Raw genomic sequence first — 24,402 nt, 5'->3', positions numbered from 1 at the left:
ATCAGACAACCATCCTCACCCCACCAAATATGTGCCTAAAAGCCCTGTCCCACTGTACGAGTTCATTTAAGAGTTCTCCCGAGTTTGCCCTGATTCAGACTCGGAGATTTATGGTAATGGCCGCTCGTCGGTACTCGGGGCTCTCGTGGACATTTTTCAACATGTTGAAAAATCTTCACGAGTCTTCCCGAGCTTATCGCGTTTCCAGAGTACCTGACGTTAGCCTTTACGAGCCGCTAAGAGACGTCCCCAAGCTCCGACGTACCCGCTACGTACATTCTACGTGCTTCCACGAGTTAGATTTTTTTTTAAACTCGGGAGAGCTCTTGAATTAATTCGTACAGTGGTACAGGGCTTTAATCGTTCTCTCCATACAATTTCCCCCTGCCTGACAATCTCCTCACCCGCCCGCCCCCCTCCCCACTTCGGCAATCCCCTTGCCTCAACTCACATTCCCCCCCAATATCTCATAAGATCATGTGATAGGAGCAGAATTGGACCAATCGGCCCATCAAGTCAATGCCATTCAATCATGGCTGATCTAACTCTCCCTCCTAATCTCATTCTCCTGCCTTCTCCCCATAACACCTGACACCCATGCTAATCAAGAATCTATCTATCTCTGTCTTAAAAATATCCATTGACGGCTTCCACAGCCTTCTGTGGCAATACATTTCATAGATTCACCACCCTCTGACTAAAGAAATTCCTCCTCAATTTCTCACTAAAGGAACTTTAATTCTGATGCTTTGACCTCTGGTCCTAGACTCTCCCACTAGTGGAAACACATCCACTCTATCCACATCTCCATGTTATGATGGGAGTTCATGGAAGAAGAGCTTATTCTGTCACACATAACGTCTTAAGGACCTATAATCGTAGATTTTCGGAGAACCTTCAAAAGAGTGCCTCACAGGCCAAGTGCACCACCTATACCATATCAACAATTATTACAAATCCCACATTTCATGCTACAAACCATAAGCCATTACTTGTAAAATAATTGAAAATAAAATCAGGTTATTTACCATTAATATAATATGAATTGATGTACTGGATAGCGGCTCGGCTAACATCAGCTGTTTGAGCCCTTAATGCAATGCCCCAGAGTTGATCCATTCCACAAAGCTGCTTTGGAAAAAGAAAGGAATATACTTCATCATCATTTTAATACCACCATGGAATCATAGGAAATCTATGATGCAGTAGGCAACAATTTTACTATTTGTGTTCATGGTAGTCAAAAGAAATTTGAACAGCCCCCAAACATTGGGGATTATGATTCTATGTCAGACCTTGCACTGAGGAAGAGGGCTGCTGTCTGAGGTGGAAAATTATCCCACGACCAGGACAATGCTGCTATGCCCTTGGCCAATCAATCTCCAGTTACTTCAATGGTTCTCTTCCATCATAAGGAGATGTTTGCTGATGGTTATGCAATGTTTAATTCCATTCACAAAAACCTCAGTAATTGAAACAAAAATGCCTACAAGCAAGAAGACCCAAAACATTCAGGCTAATACTAGGGGCCAGACAACTACCATCTCCATCAAGTAAGAATTTAACGACTGACCTTCGACTTTCAATGTCTTTACCATCACCTAATTCCCACCGTGTAACATGCAAGACACCACTGAGCAGAAACGCAACTGAAAAAAAATCCAGATAAATACCAGGGCTATATGAGCACGTCAAAGGATAGGTACTCTGTAGCACCCCAAGGCCATTCCAACAACTACAAATCATGGGATAGTTTTAGTGTTCGGGGATCACGGATCGGCACGGACTGAGTGCCCAAAGGGCCTGTTTCCACGCTGTATCTCTAACCTAAACTAAAGATACAGCATGGGAATAGGCCCTTCAGCCCACCAGGTCTGCACAGCAATCACCCCTATACTAGTTCTATCCTACACATTGGGGACAATTTACAGACGCCAATTCATCTAACCTGCACGTCTTCGGGATGTGGGAGGGAACTGAAGCACCAGGAGAAAACACAAGCAGTCAGAGGGAGAATGTACAAGCTCCGTACAGACAGCACCCTTAGTCAAGATTGAACCCAGGTCTCTGGCGTTATAAGGCAGCAACTCTACCGCTGCACCACTGTGCAGTGAATCTCTATTCATTCCCTTTTACTCCGAGGAACAATACAAAACTATCGCTTCTTTCCTCAAAGCTAAAAATTTCCAGCCACAAAAATAACCATGCAAATCTTCCAAGCTATCGTACAATCACATCTTTCCTATAATATGGGATTCAAAATGGAACACTGTTCTCAAGCAGTGAAATAACTTGCACAGCATACAGCTAACATAAAGCCTTTTCAACTGTTCAATTTCTGCAAAAGCGACAAATTGACTCTGTTACTCAGCACTTCAAGACCATCCACTATCTTCCTATTTATTTTTATATTCTTTTGTCCTGTTGCATCCTTCCTCCAAATGCATTACCTTGCAATTCTCTCACTTGCCACTTTTGTGCCCAACTGACCAGGTAATCTATATCTTCCTGGTTTCCCATGCAACCAATTACTAATGCTCATCAGTCCTTCCGTTTTAAAGACACGAGTTTATTCTTCTTGAACTTGACTGATAACTTCACGCATAACATAAGGAAAGTGAATTTTCATAATGATCAATTCATTCCTTTTTTTCAGACAATGAGTAGTTATTGCAATAACTCATATTGCTAACAGTGGCGCTAATTCAAAAGAAAAGCAGCCTTACAATTAATTAAGCAATTAAAAATATATGTTGGGGCTAGTGAGTTGGAAACACTGAAAAAATTAAGGGCAGCGTTTGATAAATTTGAAAACGGAAATCACTTTGAGATGTCTACATCTTAACCAATTATTTCCCTCATAACTTGCAAGTTCCACATAAACAACAACAATGATAACTTCTCAGAAGATGGAAGACAGAGATAGATTAGGCAGAGCTTTACAAAGCCTTACCATAGTAATGATTAACAAATAATGAGAATCAATCAGACATGACATTCTTTCATGTACACTAAATGTCAACATTATTCTGATTAGTCCAAGAACCCAGAGTGAATTGGATAAATTGTCTTTTTTTTCCATTCTGGAAAGGCTTTCTTACTATTTCACTGTATTGCAGGAACCACATCTCAGTAGGGGGTTAAAAAAGTGTTTCTTCAAAAGTAAAACAAACAAATGACACAACAAATTAAATCTGTTAATTTTGTAATCAATCTTTTACTCTCTTTACAGAAATGATTTACGATTGTCGAGTTCATGAAATCCAATTATAAATAATTTGAAAAGTTCTCAATAGGTATATTATTGGATGAAATGGAAATTAAATATGTAGATCAGGTAACTGCCAAACAACTCAATAAATTCTCAATATTTGCATGCAGTTTTAATTGCTTCAACTTGTAATACCTACATGCATTTTGATACCTACTAGACCCTCATTCCAGTAGCTCCTTAGCAGCTCGGACATTCCTTCTGAAGTGTTATGCCATGAATTAATCTTTCATCTGAAACCTTTGTGCAATTTATGAATATTCTTTGATAGCGACAACTTTTGTTTTTACCGCATGTCTCATAAACAAAACCAGGATATTACATACTAAGGCAGCGTCATTAATTGTCCCACTACGTTTGAACACGTGGTGTTTGTTTATTATGACCACGTGCACCGAGATACAGTGAAAAACTTTGTTTTGCATGCTATGTAGTCAAATCATACTATACATGAGTACAATCAAGCCACACACAAGTACAACAGGTAGAGGAAAGAAAAAAAAAAAAACAGAATTCAGAATGTGGTGCTACAGCATAATAATGTTACAGCTCCAGAGGAAGTACAGATGTAAACTGTAGGGGCTGCAATGAGTTAGGCGAGGAGATCAGGGACTATGAATGAATGAATGAATTAATTGATGCTTTATAGCCACGTGACAAGTCACAGTGAAATTCTTTGCTTGCATATCCAAGGTATGCAAAAGTCGCCACATAACAGTGCTGATAAAGTTACAAAGTATACGCAGTTTAGTATACTCTGTATACAGACTAGACCCTTAACTTATGAGAGGTCTATTAACAGAGGGGAAAAAGCAGTTTCTGAATCTGGTGGGGAATATTTTTGTATTGCCTGCCTGAGGGAAGAGGAGAGAAGAAAGGATGACTGGGGTGTAAATGATTATGTTGGCTGTTTTTATGAGGCACCATGAAGTGTAGATAAAGTTGATCTCTCGGAGGAAGGAGGAGGCTGGTTTGTGTGATAGTGTATATCAGATCTTTCAGATTTCTGTCCAGGCACCTCTTTTTAAATTGTGTGTTTTAGTCTAAACCTATCTTCCTCATTCTTCCTACCCTTCCTGCAAGTGATTTCATCAACTATTTATCCAGTCATTTACTATTGTGTGTGCAAACTTGTAAAATCAGTTGCTACTCTATTACGTTATTAACAAGATATGTGTTACTGATTAACTTAAATTATGCACTTTACCCCCGAGTTAATCATTTATATGGAAAAGAGCAGTAAAATTAATACTGGACCCAAAAGATCCTGCTGGATACTTCCTTCCAGTCTGCAAGAAATACATTGTCTCCACTAATCCCCGCTTTCCATTCGTTTTAATAAATTAAATCAAAGATAAATAATATAATGAAATGATCTCAAACTTATCGCATAATTCGGTAATCACCGAATTTTGCTTCTTTCCTAACATATGGTATTCAAACCGAAGTATTGATATGTTAGATTAAATTTCCCATTGATTAATGCAGTAACAAAAATCAAAGTGCTGCAACTAAAATATCTATCTTTAACACAATGAAATCACAGGAAGTGGCAGAACAGGTTGAGAAATGAGTTTACCAGGCATACGAAATAACCATGATTTGGGGCTTTATCTTGAGGGGTACAGAGTATAAATGCAGAGTGTCTGTGTGCTGGCCCCAAAAGATGATCTACTATCAGCCACTATAATCATTCCACTCTTTTCATTGTGAACGGCTTAATACTACTCATGTATGGTATGATTTGACTGAATAGCAAACAAAACACTTTTTTGGACTTCAGTGGATAGAAAGAAGATGAAGGAATACTTGCTATCTTTCCATACATATGCTCTTTCTAACACTAAAGTATCAAATAGAGTTTATTGTCAGAAGCACAAGTACAGTGAGGTACAGGTTCAATGAAAATAGTTCCTCTATGGTGAGGTACTTTGCAATTTTCTCAAGATTGCAGCATCTACAGTTGCTTGTATCTACACGAATGGTTCCTTAGATAAGGGACCACGGTTACAAAAATAGCTGAGAGGGGCCATGACTGTTTTTGTTTGCGGTGAGATTTACTAGAGCCATCCAAAAGAAACCCACCCAGTGGATAGCGGAAGGCTGCTCTCACTGGAGGAAGAGTTGAGGACAAGAGTAATAAGTGTAAAATGGAGGGGAAGAGAGTTCAGAGTGACACAAGAAAAAACTTTTTTTTACCCAGTCTGTGGTTGGAATCTGGAATGAACTAAATGCAGCTGTGGTGGAAGCAGGTTCTGCTGTACCCTGCAGGAGTGAATTAGATAAATATATGGTGGGAAAATATTTGTGAAGCAACAAAAGAAAGGTCATCGTAGACAGTCAATATAATGGATACGATTAGCTGATAGCCTGCTTCGGTGCCATAACAATTTTATGATTCTGATTAATAATAGACATCCAGAAACAATTTCAGACACATGGGGTTTAAAATAAAACAGAATCATGGATGTCCTACTTACTGGGAAATATTATCACCCATTTAATCGAGTCATGCAAAAAACAAGATGATGAGTCATAGAGTCAGAGAGTCATACAGTCCCTTTGGCCCAACTTGCCCACACCGACCAACATGTCCCATCTACACTAGTCCCACCTGCCTGCGTTTGGCCCATATCCCTCCAAACCTGTACTATCCATGTACCTGTCCAATTGCTTCTTAAATGTTGCGATAGTCCCTGCCTCAACTACCTCCTCCAGCAGGTTGAGCAGGCTGGGGTTCTATTCCCTGGAGCGCAGGAAGATGAGGAGTGATTTTATAATTTTATAAAGGTATATAAAATTATGAGGGAAATAGATCGGGTAGACACACAGAGTCTTTTGCTCAGAGTTGGGGAATCGAAAACCAGAGGGCATAGGTTTAAGGTGAATGCGGAAAGATTTAATAGGGCTCTGAGGGGTAACTATTTCACACAAAGGGTGGTGGGTGTATGGAGGAGGTAGTTGAGGTAGGGACTATCGCAACATTTAAGAAGCAATTGGACAGGTACATGAGTACAATACAATACAATCAGTTTTATTCGTCACATTGCACATAAAGTGCAAGTGAAATGAATTTGTCAGCAGCGGTACAATGATAAAGAACACACAATAAACAATAAAAATTTAACACAAACATCCACCACAGCATTCATCACTGTGGTGGAAGGCACACAATTTGGCCGGTCCTCCTCCATTTCCCCCCGTGGTCAGGACCAGTCAGTCCAGGATCGGCTCTTCCCCACCGGAGACCGCGGCTTTAGGTTGGTGAAGGCCGCAGGCCGGCGGTCAAAGATTTAAAGTTCCCGCCACAGCCAGAAGCACCGCAGACCGCAGGGCCGGCGGCCGAAGCTCCCCTCTAGGGGTGATGGCAAGTCCACACCGGGTCCACGGTAGAAGTTGGCCGCAGGCCGGCGGTGGAAGCTCCTTCTTCTCCCGGGTTCCCCACGAGGGATCCCGGGCTGCAGACGCCGCGCCAGCTGGAACTCTGCAGACTGCGGCTTCAGGCTGCCGGCTGCCACAGGCCAGTGAAACGGAGCGCTCCCCTCCGGCGAGCCCCAGCGAGGGCTCGCCCGCTCCAAGCCGAGAGTCCACGCTGCGCCCGCCGCTGAAGCCCCGGGCACGTCTCCGGGAAAGGCCGCCCGATCCTCGTTGTTAGGCCATGGGGGAGGCGGCCAGGAAAAAGTCGCCTCTCCATGGAGGAGGCGACCGAAACGGTTTTCCCCCCGCCCCCCCACACCAACCCCCACACAAGACACACAAAGAAACACAAAAAACACTTTAAAATATACTAAAAAAACAAAAAAAGTTGGGGGGAAACGGACACGCTGCTGACAGGGCGCCGGCTTGCAGCGCCCCCATCGACACGTCAGGTTTAAGTTTAGGTAGTACAGGTTTAGAGGGATATGGGCCAAACGCAGGCAGGTGGGACTATGTTGCGATGAGCCACTAATCTACAGACCTGTTTCCACACTGTATGACTCTCTGACTCTATCATGACAACCAACAAATGCAATGCTTTTGTAATATATGTACTTTTAAAAGCGAATATATTTACATTTTAAAATGAACTATACTAACAAATACCCAATTAGGTTTTTTTTTAAGTTGCATCTGAAGAATTGTTAGGTCACAAGGAACTATTCCCCTCATCATTGGCTGAATACCAAAGAACACTGTAAAACACAACTGGTTGAAAATTTAGCCTGTTGAATTAAATTAGGTCTCAGGATTTCAAAGCAAACTCCTGTCAAATTTTCCTATGGTTATCTGAAATGCCACAAACTCATTCTGGCAATTATAAACTCACAGTCAAATTTGAGCATTACTGGGAGAAATGGTCTATTTTCCAATGGGAAAAGTTTAAATGTTATGCCCAACTCAAGGCAACCATTAACAACATATTAATCGGCCTGTAAGAGGAATGGCAGCTGCAAGTGGCTTTGCCAAAAACATTGCACACTAACATCAGACTTGAACAGAAATTTCAACATACAAGATTTTACTTTTCTCTCACCTCCGAACTAGAACCACCATCATATGCACTGGTTGCAAGACGAGCCAGATTGCACAGATGCTGGAACAGATTTAAACCAGTCATGCTGATCGTTTCTGGTTTTAATTGTGGCATCTGAAATATATAAACACACAATTTGACAGAATGAGAAAACACATGAAGTGGCCACCTATAGGTTAACCAAACTATAATGGACAAAACAAAAGCTGTTACAGAAAAAGTAGCCCCACTTACTGACTACTTCACCTTCACTGGCATTTCATCCTTCATTTACCCACACATCTTTAAAGTATGAAGAAAATCCTGCAGGAATGCTGGATACCCAAGGAAATAAACTGCAATTTTCACTAACCTTTTCTAAAAATAAATGTTTGTATGTCTCCATGCCCATTGCATGCTGGTCTTTACTGCGAACTTGATTGAGGAACCAGTGTAATGCATCATCATAGCATTCAGGGTCTTCCACAAGACAATGCCATAAGATATCCACCTGATCAAGACTTAGTCCTAAAGTAAAAAGCAGAGATGTTGCAGCTTAATTTCTTGAAGTGGGGAATGGAAAAAATGTTTGTGAAATAATTAAAAATGACAGAGCTACTAAAATTAAGCTATTAACATGGTATGAAAAGTGAAACATTTTAAAGCAATGTAAAAGATTTTAACCAATGTGCAACTTTGATTTCTTGCAGCCACATCTCTCCAGTGAAATCAATGGACTGCTGTGTTCATGCACAAATATGCAGAAATCCTAAACATACTAGTACTTGGGTGGTGATACAATAATAGGTCTGTCTGGAATCTTAATTAGACTTTACTCATTTAATCAATTTTCATTTCAATAAATAATGAGATAATATAGTTAACAGTTAAACATTCTAATTTCTGTCAAAAATTACCCAGTTTATAGTACAACAAAGATATATATTGCATTGTCCAGATGCTTGAAAACTGTAAAATTGTTTCTAAAAGAACATCATCAGCTTCCACATGCTTCAAAGGCCAAGCTTAGTTTAACTGGCATCACACAGTTCTACGCTCCTACCAAGAACAAAGGAGCTTAGTCCATATAAATTAGTAATTATAATTAGTATAGAAAAGTACAGCTCTGAAGTGGGACCCGTCAACCCACAATGTCTGTGTAAAACATGATGCCAAGATAAACTAATCTCATCTGCTTGCATATGATCTATATCCCACCATTCACTACATATCCATGCTCCTCTCTAAAAGCCTCTTAAACGGCAAAACAATCACAAAAACAACTTTTTTCAAGCTGCACTACAGTTGCTAATCAAGCAAGAAATTACTTACTAAAATGGTCGGGAGATCCAAGTGTTGAAAAAACACAGGTCAGAAACTGCAGGCGCACTTGCACCTCAGCACCATGACTGTATCTAAATTGTAAAGGACAGAAGAAACAATGTTGAGAACGTTTTAAGAAAATATTGGAACAGTTTTCTCTTCATTTAACCTATTAACTATATTTTTTAATTTCTAAAATAATGCAATGGTAAGTCAGACAATAATTATGAAGGTGCAGACTGATTTCAAAATTAATCTTTTAAAAAATTTCAAAACTCAGCATGATACATGTATGATATAACTGATAACTGTCCTCGTTTGATGATGTAGGATCATGTCAAAATGAATGAACTTGCCAAGTTTCTTTAAGTCAAAAATCAAATGCCGAGCAGATGCAGGTTGAATTATAGAAATCACAAGCTGCAGTCTGGTTTTGGTGGCTGAGAAAATAAGAGGTATCAGATGCCCAACAAAGGAGTTCCCTTATTCGTAAATAAATTCAGTAATTACTTAGCCGCAAATCTTAACATCAGTGTGAGGGTGATTTGTGGAGAAGACAGAGAGATAGGATTCATCTGTATTTCAAGAGGAAGGATGCAGGTACAGCAGGCAGGTACAGCAGGCAGTGACGAAAGCTAATGGCATTTTGGCTTTCATAACAAGAGGAGTTGAGTATAGGAGCAAAGAGGTCCTTCTGCAGTTGGAAAGGGCCCTATTGAGACCACACCTGGAGTATTGTGTGCAGTTTTGGGATTTCCAAATTTGAGGAAGGACATTCTTGCTATTGAGAGAGTGCAGCGTAGGTTTACGAGGTTAATTCGCGGGTTGGCGGGACTGTCATATGTTGAAAGAATGGAGCAACTGGGCTTGTATACACTGGAATTTAGAAGGATGAGGGGGAATCTTATTGAAACATATAAGATTATTAAGGGACTGGACACGCTAGAGACATGTTCCCGATGTTGGGGGAGTCCAGAACCAGGGACCACAGTTTAAGAATAAGGGGTAGGCCATTTAGAATGGAGATGAGGAAAAACCTTTTCACCCAGAGAGTTGTGAATCTGTTGAATTCCCTGCCTCAGGAGGCCAATTTTCTGGATGCTTTCAAGAGAGTTAGATAGAGTTCTTAAAGATAGCAGAGTCAAGGGATATGAGAAGGCAGGAACGGGGTATTGATTGTGGATGATCAGCCATGATCGCAGTGATTGGCGGTGCTGGCTCAAAGGGCCGAATGGCCTACTCCTGCACCTATTGTCTATTAAGGGATTGATCAGATATTGTGAGCAGAGTTTCATTAAGGAGAGAACTTGTCCAATTAATCACGTTTTTCAAGATGAAATACATTGTTATAGGTAGTACATTAATGAGGTCCACGTTGGACATCAGCAAGGCCTTTGAAAAGGTTCCACAAAGGTGATTGATGGTAAATTGGATTCAGAATGGGCTTGGTGATAAGAGGTAGTAGAAGTTGATCATAGGCTGTTTTTATGATTCAAAGCCTCTGACTAGTGGAATACCAAAGGGATCGTTCCTGGGTCCAATGTTGTTTGTTATATATATGAAAGATCTGTATGTGAATGTCGGAGGTACCATTAGTGTTCACAATGAAGCAAAGATTGGTGGTGTTGTTGGTGGAGAGAAGGGTCAGCTTCAGCTACAGAACAATATTAGTATTGTACTAATGAGTGGTAAGGGTGTCAGGGGTGATGGGGAGAAGGCAGGAGAATGGGGTTGAGGGGGAAAGATAGAAATTATAGATACAACAGATGGGGAGAAATATTTCCCTTTAGTTGAAGTGTTTACAATAAGAGGGCCGAGATTTAGAGTAATGGCCCTGTCCCACGATGCGAGTTCTTTCAAGAGCTCTCTCTCGAGTTTAAAAAAAATCAAATTCGTGGTAAGCACGGAGAATGAACGTAGCGGGTACGTCGGAGCTCGGGGACATCTCTTAGCGGCTCGTAACGCTAACGGCAGGTACTCGGGAAGACTCGCAACGGCAGGTAAGCTCGGGAAAACTCGTGAAGATTTTTCAACATGTTGAAAAATGTCCACGAGCGCCCCGAGTACTGACGAGCGGTACTCTCCGAGTCTCCATAAATCTCCGAGATCGAATCAGGGCAAACTCGGGAGAACTCTTTGAATGAACTCATACAGTGGGACAGGGCTTTAAGTGTTGGGAGATTATGGAGCATTTAAGTGCGGGAAAATTGTCATAGGGTTGTTGAAATCTGAATCAGACTGCATGAGGTGATGAAGCAGGTACTCTCACCACATTATAGTATTTAGCCGAATATCTGGAACAATAGGTTATGGGCTAAGTACTGGCAAATGGGATCAACATGGATTTGTGCCTGGAAGGTCATGTTTAACTAATCTTCTTGAATTTTTTGAAGATGTTACTCGGGAAATTGATGAGGGTAAAGCAGTGGATGTTGTGTATATGGACTTCAGTAAGGCCTTTGACAAGGTTCCTCATGGAAGGTTGGTTAAGAAGGTTCAATGGTTGGGTATTAATGGTGGAGTAGCAAGATGGATTCAACAGTGGCTGAATGGGAGATGCCAGAGAGTAATGGTGGATGGTTGTTTGTCAGGTTGGAGGCCAGTGACGAGTGGGGTGCCACAGGGATCTGTGTTGGGTCCACTGTTGTTTGTCATGTACATCAATGATCTGGACGATGGTGTGGTAAATTGGATTAGTAAGTATGCAGATGATACTAAGATAGGTGGGGTTGCGGGTAATGAAGTAGAGTTTCAAAGTCTACAGAGAGATTTATGCCAGTTGGAAGAGTGGGCTGAAAGATGGCAGATGGAGTTTAATGCTGATAAGTGTGAGGGGCTACATCTTGGCAGGACAAATCAAAATAGGACGTACATGGTAAATGGTAGGGAATTGAAGAATGTAGGTGAACAGAGGGATCTGGGAATAACTGTGCACAGTTCCCTGAAAGTGGAATCTCATGTAGATAGGGTGGTAAAGAAAGCTTTTGGTGTGCTGGCCTTTATAAATCAGAGCATTGAGTATAGAAGTTAGGATGTAATGTTAAAATTGTACAAGGCATTGGTGAGGCCAATTCTGGGGTATGGTGTACAATTTTGGTCGCCTAATTATAGGAAGGATGTCAACAAAATAGAGAGAGTACAGAGGAGATTTACTAGAATGTTGCCTGGGTTTCAGCAACTAAGTTACAGAGAAAGGTTGAACAAGTTAGGGCTTTATTCTTTGGAGCGCAGAAGGTTAAGGGGGGACTTGATAGAGGTTTTTAAAATGATGAGAGGGATAGACAGAGTTGACGTGGAAAAGCTTTTCCCACTGAGAGTAGGGAAGATTCAAACAAGGGGACATGACTTGAGAATTAAGGGACTGAAGTTTAGGGGTAACATGAGGGGGAACTTCTTTACTCAGAGAGTGGTAGCTGTGTGGAATGAGCTTCCAGTGAAGGTGGTGGAGGCAGGTTCGTTTTTATCATTTAAAAATAAATTGGATAGTTATATGGATGGGAAAGGAATGGAGGGTTATGGTCTGAGCGCAGGTATATGGGACTAGGGGAGATTATGTGTTCGGCACGGACTAGAAGGGTCGAGATGGCCTGTTTCCGTGCTGTAATTGTTATATGGTTATTATTATATAATATAACCATATAACCATATAACAATTACAGCACGGAAACAGGCCATCTCGACCCCTCTAGTCCGTGCCGAACACATAATCTCCCCTAGTCCCATATACCTGCGCTCAGACCATAACCCTCCATTCCTTTCCCATCCATATAACTATCCAATTTATTTTTAAATGATAAAAACGAACCTGCCTCCACCACCTTCACTGGAAGCTCATTCCACACAGCTACCACTCTCTGAGTAAAGAAGTTCCCCCTCATGTTACCCCTAAACTTCAGTCCCTTAATTCTCAAGTCATGTCCCCTTGTTTGAATCTTCCCTACTCTCAGTGGGAAAAGCTTTTCCACGTCAACTCTGTCTATCCCTCTCATCATTTTAAAAACCTCTATCAAGTCCCCCCTTAACCTTCTGCGCTCCAAAGAATAAAGCCCTAACTTGTTCAACCTTTCTCTGTAACTTAGTTGCTGAAACCCAGGCAACATTCTAGTAAATCTCCTCTGTACTCTCTCTATTTTGTTGACATCCTTCCTATAATTAGGCGACCAAAATTGTACACCATACTCCAGAATTGGCCTCACCAATGCCTTGTACAATTTTAACATTACATCCTAACTTCTATACTCAATGCTCTGATTTATAAAGGCCAGCACACCAAAAGCTTTCTTTACCACCCTATCTACATGAGATTCCACTTTCAGGGAACTGTGCACAGTTATTCCCAGATCCCTCTGTTCACCTACATTCTTCAATTCCCTACCATTTACCATGTACGTCCTATTTTGATTTGTCCTGCCAAGATGTAGCCCCTCACACTTATCAGCATTAAACTCCATCTGCCATCTTTCAGCCCACTCTTCCAACTGGCATAAATCTCTCTGTAGACTTTGAAACTCTACTTCATTACCCGCAACCCCACCTATCTTAGTATCATCTGCATACTTACTAATCCAATTTACCACACCATCGTCCAGATCATTGATGTACATGACAAACAACAGTGGACCCAACACAGATCCCTGTGGCACCCCACTCGTCACTGGCCTCCAACCTGACAAACAACCATCCACCATTACTCTCTGGCATCTCCCATTCAGCCACTGTTGAATCCATCTTGCTACTCCACCATTAATACCCAACCATTGAACCTTCTTAACCAACCTTCCATGAGGAACCTTGTCAAAGGCCTTACTGAAGTCCATATACACAACATCCACTGCTTTACCCTCATCAATTTCCCGAGTAACATCTTCAAAAAATTCAAGAAGATTAGTTAAACATGACCTTCCAGGCACAAATCCATGTTGACTGTTCCTAATCAGACCCTGTTTATCCAGATGCTTATATATATTATCTCTAAGTATTCTTTCCATTAATTTGCCCACCACTGACGTCAAACTAACAGGTCTATAATTGCTAGGTTTACTCTTAGACCCCTTTTTAAACAATGGAACAACATGCGCAGTACGCCAATCCTCCGGCACTATTCCCGTTTCTAATGACATTTGAAATATTTCTGCCATAGCCCCTGCTATTTCTACACTAACTTCCCTCAATGTCCTAGGGAATATCCTGTCCGGACCTGGAGACTTATCCACTTTTATATTTCTCAAAAGTGTCAGTACTTCCTCTTCTTTGATCCTCATAGTTTCCATAGCTACTCTACTTGTTTCCCTTACCTCACATAATTCAATATCCTTCTCCTTGGTGAATACCGAAGAAAAGAAACTGTTCAATATCTCCCCCATCTCTTTTGGCTCTGCAGATAGTTGGCCACTCTGACTCTCTAATGGACCAATTTTATCCCTCGTTATCCTTTTGCTATTAATATAGCGGTAGAAACCCTTCGGATTTACTTTTACCTTACTTGCCAAAGCAACCTCATATCTTCTTTTAGCTTTTCTAATTTCTTTCTTAAGATTCTTTTTACATTCTTTATACTCCTCAAGCTCCTCATTTACTCCATGCTGCCTATAACTATTGTAGATATCCCTCTTTTTCCGAACCAAGTGTCCAATTTCCCTTGAAAACCATGGCTCTTTACAATTTTTACGATTTCCTTTCAACCGAACAGGGACATAAAGATTCTGTACTCTTAAAATTTCACGTTTAAATGTACTCCATTTCTCTTCCACATCTTTCCCATAAAACAAACTGTCCCAATTTTCTCCTTTTAAATCCTTTCGCATCTCCTCAAAGTTAGCCTTTCTCCAATCAAAAATCTCAACCCTAGGTCCAGTTTTGTCCCTCTCCATAATTATATTGAAACTAATGGTATTGTGATCACTGGACCCGAACTGTTCCCCAACGCATACCTCTGCCACCTGACCCATCTCATTTCCTAACAGGAGGTCCAGTACCGCCCCTTCTCTAGTAGGTACTTCTATGTATTGTTGCAAAAAACTATCCTGCACACATTTTACAAACTCCAACCCATCCAGCCCATTTACAGAATGTGTTTCCCAGTCTATGTGTGGAAAATTGAAATCTCCCACAATCACTACCTTGTGCTTACTACTAATATCTGCAATCTCCTTACATATTTGCTCTTCCAATTCTCGCTCCCCATTTGGCGGTCTATAATGCACCCCTATAAGTGTTGCTACACCTTTCCCATTTCTCAGTTCCACCCAAATAGCCTCCCTAGACGAGCCCTCTAATCTATCCTGCCAAAGCACTGCTGTAATATCTTCCCTGATAAGCAATGCAACACCTCCACCTCTTGCCCCTCCAATTCTATCACACCTGAAGCAATGAAATCCTGGAATATTTAGTTTCCAATCACAGCCCTCCTGCAACCATGTTTCACTGATCGCCACAACATCATACTTCCAGGTGTCAATCCAGGCTCTAAGTTCATCCACTTTTCTTACAATGCTCCTAGCATTAAAATATGCACATTTAAGAAACCCACCCTCTCTTATTCTCTGATTATTTTCTTTTTCTTCTCTCTCCCCTACATTTTGGGTCAGAGTGCTACCATTCTCTGCCCCCTGCTTCACACACTGACTGCTAGCTTTCCCAATTTGAGTCCCTCCCCCCAACCATACTAGTTTAAAGTCTCCCCAGTAGCCTTTGCAAATCTCCCCGCCAGGATATTGGTCCCCCTTGAGTTCAAGTGCAACCCGTCCTTTCTGTACAGGTCGCACCTTCCCCAAAAGAGGTCCCAATGATCCAGAAACTTGAATCCATACCCACTGCACCAGTCTCTCATCCACGCATTTATCCTCCACCTCGCTCCATTCCTACTCTCACTGTCGCGTGGCACAGGCAGTAATCCTGAGATTGTTACCTTTCCAGTCCTTCTCCTTAACTCTCTACCTAACTCCCTAAATTCTTCTTTCAGGACCTCTTCTCTTTTTTTACCTATGTCGTTGGTACCTATATGCACCACAACCTCAGGCTCCTCTCCCTCCCATTTCAGGATTTCTTGGACACGTTCAGACACATCCCTGACCCTGGCACCAGGGAGGCAAACTACCATCCGGGACTCCTGTCTGCGTCCACAGAATCGCCTATCCGACAATATGGTAATACAGATCAGCACCCATTGGCCAACAAACAGTGGAACAAAGGGTTGTTCCCACAAAATGCATCTCCATTGTTTTAAATAAATAATGTGCAATTTTATAGGCAACTACCGAATAGTTCAAGCAATTGAACTAAGTTGCATTACTGTATAAAGCTGCTGTCAAGGGCAATTTAACATTGCTTTGAAATGTTAAGCCTACAATGACACGGGTTCTAATTCACTCATAAAATTGCAGGACTGCGTTGATTCTTTCAATTTGTGAATCTTCCTGTTGTTCCTATCATGAGAGTTCTGTTGAAGGAATGCAAGAATTTACCTCCTCACAATCAAACATCAACCATCTTACAAATGAAGTGGAAACCCACAAGAGTGTTTAATAGTCATCTCATATGCATCAGAAACGGAACAATGAAAGTCTTACTTGCTGCAGCTTTCACTTGCACATTAATGCAAAAACATTAAAATAAAATGAACAATAATACAATAAATAACAGTGCAAACCGAAGTATGTGGGACTGCGATTAGGTTAAGATTAGGATTCAAGAGCCTGTTGGTTGATGGGAAGAAACAGTTTTCGAACATAATGGTAACAGTTCTTAGATGCTCTAATCTGGAGCAAATAAATGTACAATTGTTGGAGGAACTCAGCGGGTCAGGCAGCATCTGTGGAGGCAGGGATATGATTGATGTTTCAGATTGAGACCCTGCATTAGGACTGAGAGGGTAAAGAAGTGTAAAGGAGAGCTGGCAGGATAAGGAGAGGAGAGGAGAGTGAGGACTGAGGCAGGGTCTGAGAAGTTATATGTAGGAAGGAACTTTAGATGCTGGTTTACACCGAAGAGACACAAAATGCTGGAGTAACTCAGTGAGACAGGCAGCATCTCTGGATAGAAGGAATGGGTGATGTTTTGGGTCGAGACCCTTCTTCGAACTATGTGCTACAATGTGCAATAATGTGTAGCAATGTGCCAAAACATCACCCATTCCTTCTATCCAGAGATGTTGCCAGTCCCGCTGAGTTACTCCAGCATTTTGTGTCTATCTGACAGGTGATAGGTGGAAGCAGGTGAGGAAGGAGATAATGGATAGATGGAGTAGGAATGGAATGAAAGAGCTGTAGAAACCTATATGTAATCCCATCATGATTTACTATGGTCATCGCGCTCTGAGAGTATGATGCAATGTGAAGAGATTTTGTTGGTAAATGTAATTTAAAGGTAGATCTTCCTTCAGCTAAATTATCCACAACTTACATTAAAATAATTCAAAAAATGTAAGCTAAATACAGTCATGACCTGATCTCCGATAACGATGAGAAGGCCTACCTGGAGGAGGTGGCTGACCTGGCACTCTGGTTTCAGGACAACAGCCTCCTCTTGAATGTCACTAAAACTAAGGAGCTGATTGTGGACTTTAGAAGGGCTCAACAACTGAGGACGTACACGCCACTGGAGATAAATGGGACGACTGTGGATCGGGTGAGCAGCTTTAAATACCTGGGAGTCCACATCACAGAGGATCTGAAATGGACAACATACACTGCCGCACTGGTGAGAAATGCAAGGCAGCGCCTTTACCACCTCAGGCAACTGAGGAAATTCAGAGTCTCTCTGAGGAACCTTCAGTGCTTCTACTCTGGGGCTGCAGAAAGCATCTTGTCCGGTAACATCTCAATCTGGTTTGGGAACAGCTCTGCCAAGGACAGGAAGGCTCTGCAGAGAGTAGTGCGTTCGGCCGAATGCACTATGGGAACTACACTCACCTCCCTGCAGGACCTATACACCAGGAGGTGCAGATCCAGAGCCAGCAACATAATGAAGGACCCCTACCACCCCAGCAACGGACTGTTCCAGCTGCTACGGTCAGGCATGGGCCTCCGCTGTCACGCTGCGAAAACAGAGAGGATGAGACAGAGTTTCTTCCCACAGGCCATTAGGACTGTAAACTCTAATCTCACCATGGACTAATTTACGTTGTGTTGTGTCTTTCAATTTTTCTAAAATGTAAATACTGGTTCTGTTCTGTTCTGTTGTTTTGCACAATCCGCAGGCATTGCCACTTTCATTTCACTGCACATCTTGTATGTGACAAATAAAGTTGACTTGACTTGGCATAAAGCTCATTTCAATTTCATATCATTGTTTTTTCAGTGGATAACTAACGTAGTGATATTTTATGTTTCATTTGATGCTTAGATCATTTAATTTCTGAGAAAAATAAACAGCACCATTTCTACGTATTCCAAACTATGAAAAGGATTTTGCATATTACATTTAAGATCTACAACTTAAAAAGGTGTTAAAGGATAATCAGTCAATTATACTTACAGCAAATGCTTATTCACACTCTCTCTGACTGCCTGAATGTAGTGTATCAGATTGTCAAAAAAGAGTCTCATCATGCTTAGTTCCTTTTCAGCCCACCTGGACAACAGCAACAACAAATCAAAGTATATTTTCCATGAGTTTCTACACCCATAACCGTTACATCTTTATTTTTACAAGATTTCATTTCATTCATTACTCGACAGGCAGGTAACAGGAACTTGCCCTTATAGAATTCATAAATCACTACTCAAAAATTTGAAATACACAATAAAATTAATTCTTATGGTATCTATGTTTGTTTTTAAAGTGATAAAATAAACAATTTTTCCAATCACATTTCAAGCCACAGCTGCACATAACATAGCTTTGCATTTATTAAAATTCTAATATGGACTGTTTTCGAAAAACGTAACACCCTCAATTCATTTCATAATGCAGGGATCATTGCTTGCATTACCTCTTTGAAATAGCTCATGGCTAATTTGAAGTTAAATTATCACAACATCATATTGACAGATACAAGTTTATGCATATATCCATAATTGATCCATAAGTGATCAATGCCTGAATTTAATTGTTGTCAGGCCCAAACCAAGCGTGGTCAACCCCTCTGCCCAATCCAAAGTTGCAATCATGCACAATAATTTGTGTTTCTATTGTTTCTTAATCGCAGCAAATTATCCCTAAAGCACTTCATTGGAATTGGTATATTATTGTCACCTGTGATACAGTGAAAAAAATTGCTTTGCATGCTCCCAATCATACTCTACACAAGTACTAAAAAAAAATCATACATGGGTACAACAGGCAATTCAAAAAGAGAAAGAAAACAAGAGCGCAGAATATAGTGTGTAGACACAAAGTGCTGGAGTAACTCAGCGGGACAGTCAGCACCTCTGGAGAGAAGGAATGGGTGACGTTTTGGGTCGAGACCCATCTTCAGACTTCAGAATAGAGTGTTACAGCTACAGAGAAAGTGCAAATTGAAAAACAAACAGCGAGGATTGCAACGAGAAAGACTGGGAGATTGGAAATACAACCTTATCTTATGCGAGGCCCAATCAAGAGTCTGAGAACAGCAAAGAAGAAGCTATTCTTGAAACTGATGGTAGATGCTTTCAAGCTTTTGTGTCTTCTGCCAAACAGGAGAAAGAAGAAGAGAGAATGGCCAGGGTATTTGATTATGTTAGCTGCTTTCTCCAAGCAGCATGAAGTTTGGATGGAGTTGATGGGGGAAGCGGAAAGAGGCTGGTTTGCAATGTGACCTGGGTTGCATCCACAATTTTGCAATTCCTTGCGGTCGTGGATGGAGTAATTATCAACTTAAGCCGCTTTGCATTCCAATAGAATAGTTTTGAAGGTGCATTGCAGAAGGAAGAACCACTTGCAACAGCATTTCGTTCAGACCGAAAGGTCTGAATGACAAATAAAGGATTCAATTCAATTCAATAGAAACATGCCAAATTTCCTTCGCTTTCTGAAGAAGTAGAGACATCGGTGTGCTTTCTTGGCCATAACATCAATGTGGGTGAACTGGGACAAATTGCCTTGGAAAATGAAGCTCTTGACCATCTCAATGTCAGCATCATTGAACCAGACTGGTGTATGTATCCTGGCTACTTCCTGAACTTGATAACTAGATGCTTCATTTTATTGACATTGAGGGAGAGGCTGTTGACTTGACATCTTGTAACTAAGCTCGCTATCTCCTTCCTGTACTCGGTCTCATCATTGTTTGAGATCAGGCCCACTATGGTGGTTCCTTCTGCACAGTTCCAAATGGGATTAGAGCAGAATCTGTCCTCACAGTCATCAGTGTATAGTAAAGTGGACTGCAGGGGGCTGAGAGCGCAGCCATTGTGGGGCACCAGCGCTGAGAATTATCGTGGAAGACATTTTGTTGCCTATCCTTACTGATTGCAGTCTATGGGTCAAGAAGTAAAAACAAAATCAGTTACAGAGTGGAATAGCGGGTCCTAGGTCCAGGTTGGAATTTACGATGTTGACAGCGTAGCTATAGTCAATAACTAGATGTCTGACATAAGTGTCCTTGTTATCCAGATTAAACAAAATCTGACACTTAGCCAATCAGTAGACATTAGAGCAGTCAACTGGGAAGTTTTAAAGAGCCATTTTGGAGCAGGAATGGAGAAGAGTGGTTTAGGGAAGAAATTCCAGAGTTTGGAGTCCACACTGTTGAATGAATGATACCAATAGCAAATCAAAGGTTGAACAAGAGGTCAAAATTTGAAGGGTGCAAATATCTCAGAAGGTTGAAGGGTAGAAAAAATAGTCAGAGAGAAGAGGGTAAGGAGATATCTGAAAACGAAGGATAAGAAATTTAACAGGGACTATTAAATGGATGCAATGAAGTTAAGCAAGCAAATGTGTGAGGGATTAGTGGGATGATGTGAACTAAAATATGGGCACTCAATTAGATGAATTCAAATTTACAGAATATACAATGAAGATGGCCAACTTGCATTACGTAACAATATTCAAATTTTGAAATCAAGAATTCAATTGATTGATTCTATATGATCTATCACCTAACATACGCAAATTCCCGTGGTAGTTCTGTCGATACATAACTCTAAGACCGTAATCCCCAGTTCGAGACTTCTCAACCAGTGAAAACATCCTTCATTTATCTATCTTGTTAAGCCCTCTAAGAATTTAGTATGTTTCAATATCACCTCTCATTCTTCTAAACTCTAAAGAATGGAGAGCTAGCTTACTCAAACTAACTTTGAATTGCCATCACAGGAACCATACTGATTAATCTTTACTGCAGTTCCTCTATAGCAAAGTATATATATTTTTTAAGGCATGGAAGCCAAAATTATAGACAATACTCCAGGCCTCACCTTGGCCACATATAATTGAAGTTAGACACATTTACAATTGTACTTGCATCCTCTTGGATAAAGACCAAATAACATTCTTTCATCTTAATTCTCTCTACTTTATAACGGATGTGTTTTCTCAATTTCCCCAATTCTGATGAAGGGTGTTTGAATTGAAAATTTAACTTTCTCTTTACACAAATATTGCCTGATCATCGTGGTTTTATGTGTATTTTTATTTCAGATATCCTCATCTGCCTGCTGGTAGAGCTGCTGCCTTACTGCACCAGGGTTCGATCCTGACCTTGGGTGCTATCTGCATGGAGTTTACATGTTCTCCTTGTGACTGGTTTCTTCTTGCAAACCAAAAACATGCAAGTTAATTGGGCTCTGTAAATTGCTCCTAATGTGTAGGGTGTGGGCGAGAAAGTGGAATAACAGAATATTGTAAACAGGTGATCAATGGCTAACTCGATGGCTCGAAGGGTGTGATTCCATGCCGTGTCTCTAAAAAAAAATTGGAAAGAACCGTAATTTTTCCCTTAACCCTGTTGCCCTCTCATTTTTCTTTCTTCCATCCTATGTTCTATGTTGACTCAGGATACTCCCAGACTACCTATCTGCCAAACCAAAGTAGGGCCAGAGTTAGCTTTTGTTGGAATTGGCTCATTGGCTATATTTAAGAGGGAGTTAGATGTGACCCTTGTGGCTAAAGGGATCAGGGGGTATGGAGAGAAGGCAGGTACGGGATACTGAGTTGGATGATCAGCCATGATCATATTGAATGGCGGTGCAGGCTCGAAGGGCCGAATGGCCTACTCCTGCACCTATTTTCTATGTTTCTATGAATGACATGGATATTTGTTCTGAAATTCTCATGATAATAGTCTGGTTGGTTCAGTTTTAGATAGTTGCCAGGACAGGGGTGGTGGCTGTTTTAGAAAATAGAGTTTGTGGTTGGAATCATTGCTTGGTATTCTCAACATTTTGACTAGACAAGATTCTTCGTCTGATACTGGATGTCAGGAAAATGAAGTCTTGGACACCTCAAGCATCTTCTGGCACAAGCATCAATTTAACTTTTTCAAATAACATTTTGTCATGGACACAAGTTATTAGTTATTGACAAACTGCCCTTAATAACAACATTTCCATTTTGCCACACGACTATCACAAATCTTGCATCTGAAATACAGGCACTACCCACATGATTGTTCTTTGCAGACAGTCCTGGAGTGTTGGTAAGAAATAATGCTGATTCTACCAGCATTCATCATAGTCATAGTGTGGAAACAGGCCCTATAGCCCAAATTGCCCACACCAGCCAACATGTCCCAGCTACACTAGTCCCACCTGGCTGCGCTTGGTCCATAACCCTCCAAACATGTCCTATTCATGTACCTGTCTAACTGTTTCTTAAACGTAGGGATAGTACCAGCCTCAACTACCTCCTCTGGCAGCTTGTTCCATACACCCACCACCCTTTGTGCAAAAATGTTACCCCTCAGATTCCTATTAAAGCTTTGCTCCGTCATCTTAAATCTATGTCCTCTGGTCCCAAACTCTGGGCAAGAGATTCTGTGCATCTACCCGATCTATTCCTCTCAGGATTTTATACACCTCAATAAGATCACTCATCCTCATGCGTTCCAAGGAATAGAGACCCAGTCTACTCAACATCTCTCTATAGCTCAGACCCTCTAGTCCTGGCAACATCCTTATAAATCTTCTCTGAACCCTTTCAAGCTTGACAATATCTTTCCCATAACATGGTACCCAGAACTGAACACAGTACTCTAAATGTGGTTTCACCAACGTCTTATACAACTGCAACATGACCTCCCAACTATACTCAATACTCTGACTGATGAAGGCCAATGTTCCAAAAGCCTTTTTTGATCACCCTATCTACCTGCAACTCAACCTTCAAGGAACCATGCACCTGCATTCCTAGATCCGTATTCAAAATTGTTAACAATCTGGCAGCATATGCTGCAGTTAAACAAGAAAATCCAAAAGCCACTGTCAGTCATTTTCTGCTCTTTCACAGGATGTGCTGTTTTAATTCCTTCTCGTTTAAATTTCAGAAAATCAATGAATCAATAAAAACTTTTGGTTTTTATGAATCATTCTCACTAAAACAACTTTGAAAAATATTAGATTAGTACATAAAGTATAAATGGGTATTTAATTGCATGCTGAGCCAGTGTTATGTTACAGTTCTACAAGATGTTGGTTAGGCTGCATTTGGGGTATGGTGTTCAGTTTTAGTCACCCTGCCATAGGAAGGATGTAATTAAACTAGAAAGCGTGCAGATAAGTTTTATAAAGATGTGGCCAGGACTTGGGAGCCTGAGCTATAGAGAGGTTTAGCAAGCGATGACTTTATTCCTTGAGTGCAGGAGGTTGAGGGGGGATCTTACAGTAGGGGAATAGATTGGATGAATGCACAATCTTTTACCCAGAGTAGGGGAAATCAGGAACCAGAGGACATAGGTGTAAGGTGAGAAGGGAAAGGGTTACTAAGAACCTGAGGGGCTTTCATCTCTTCAGCTGACACTGAAAAGGTCATATTAAATGGTTGTACTGTCAATCCCACTTAATTAATGTAAGATTTTATACTTCTTTAAAAATAGGAGAATTTATTAAAGGCCCCACTATATTTCACTGTTGCCTCAACTTTATATGCATTTTGCTGTTTAAGTCAACCACTGCAAATGACTAAAATTTATGCTGACATTTTGCTTGTCACTTTCTGCTGTCTAAAAATGGTCACATTAATGGAATGCTCAGATGCTGGCTGACATTACTAATGTTGGATGCCAAAGATGATAAGAAATATGGAGACACAGGAGAGAGCAGATAATGAATTCAGAAACAAAAAGCAAAATGCTGGAGGAACACAGCGGGAGAGCAGCAATTAGCGGAGACAGAGGTAACCTTTAAAAAGATAGTCAACCTTTTGGGATAAGACGCTACTTCAGAAATCATACACA

General features: G+C 41.0%; 1 protein-coding gene across 1 annotated transcript in view; it reads right to left on the bottom strand.

Moving 5' to 3' along the window:
* usp34 (ubiquitin specific peptidase 34) overlaps positions 1 to 24,402 on the bottom strand; it is a 181,136-nt gene that overhangs the window by 104,455 nt on the left and 52,279 nt on the right. Inside the window, 5 exon segments of the mRNA XM_033025144.1 lie at positions 1,029 to 1,128; positions 7,785 to 7,898; positions 8,137 to 8,291; positions 9,096 to 9,178; positions 18,561 to 18,656. Coding sequence (XP_032881035.1) covers positions 1,029 to 1,128; positions 7,785 to 7,898; positions 8,137 to 8,291; positions 9,096 to 9,178; positions 18,561 to 18,656 — 548 coding nt within the window.

Source organism: Amblyraja radiata, chromosome 8 (assembly GCF_010909765.2).
Source record: "Amblyraja radiata isolate CabotCenter1 chromosome 8, sAmbRad1.1.pri, whole genome shotgun sequence".
NCBI lineage: Eukaryota > Metazoa > Chordata > Chondrichthyes > Rajiformes > Rajidae > Amblyraja > Amblyraja radiata.
The sequence above is the reverse complement of the archived record's forward strand: the minus strand, read 5'-3'. Positions and strand labels throughout refer to the sequence as shown.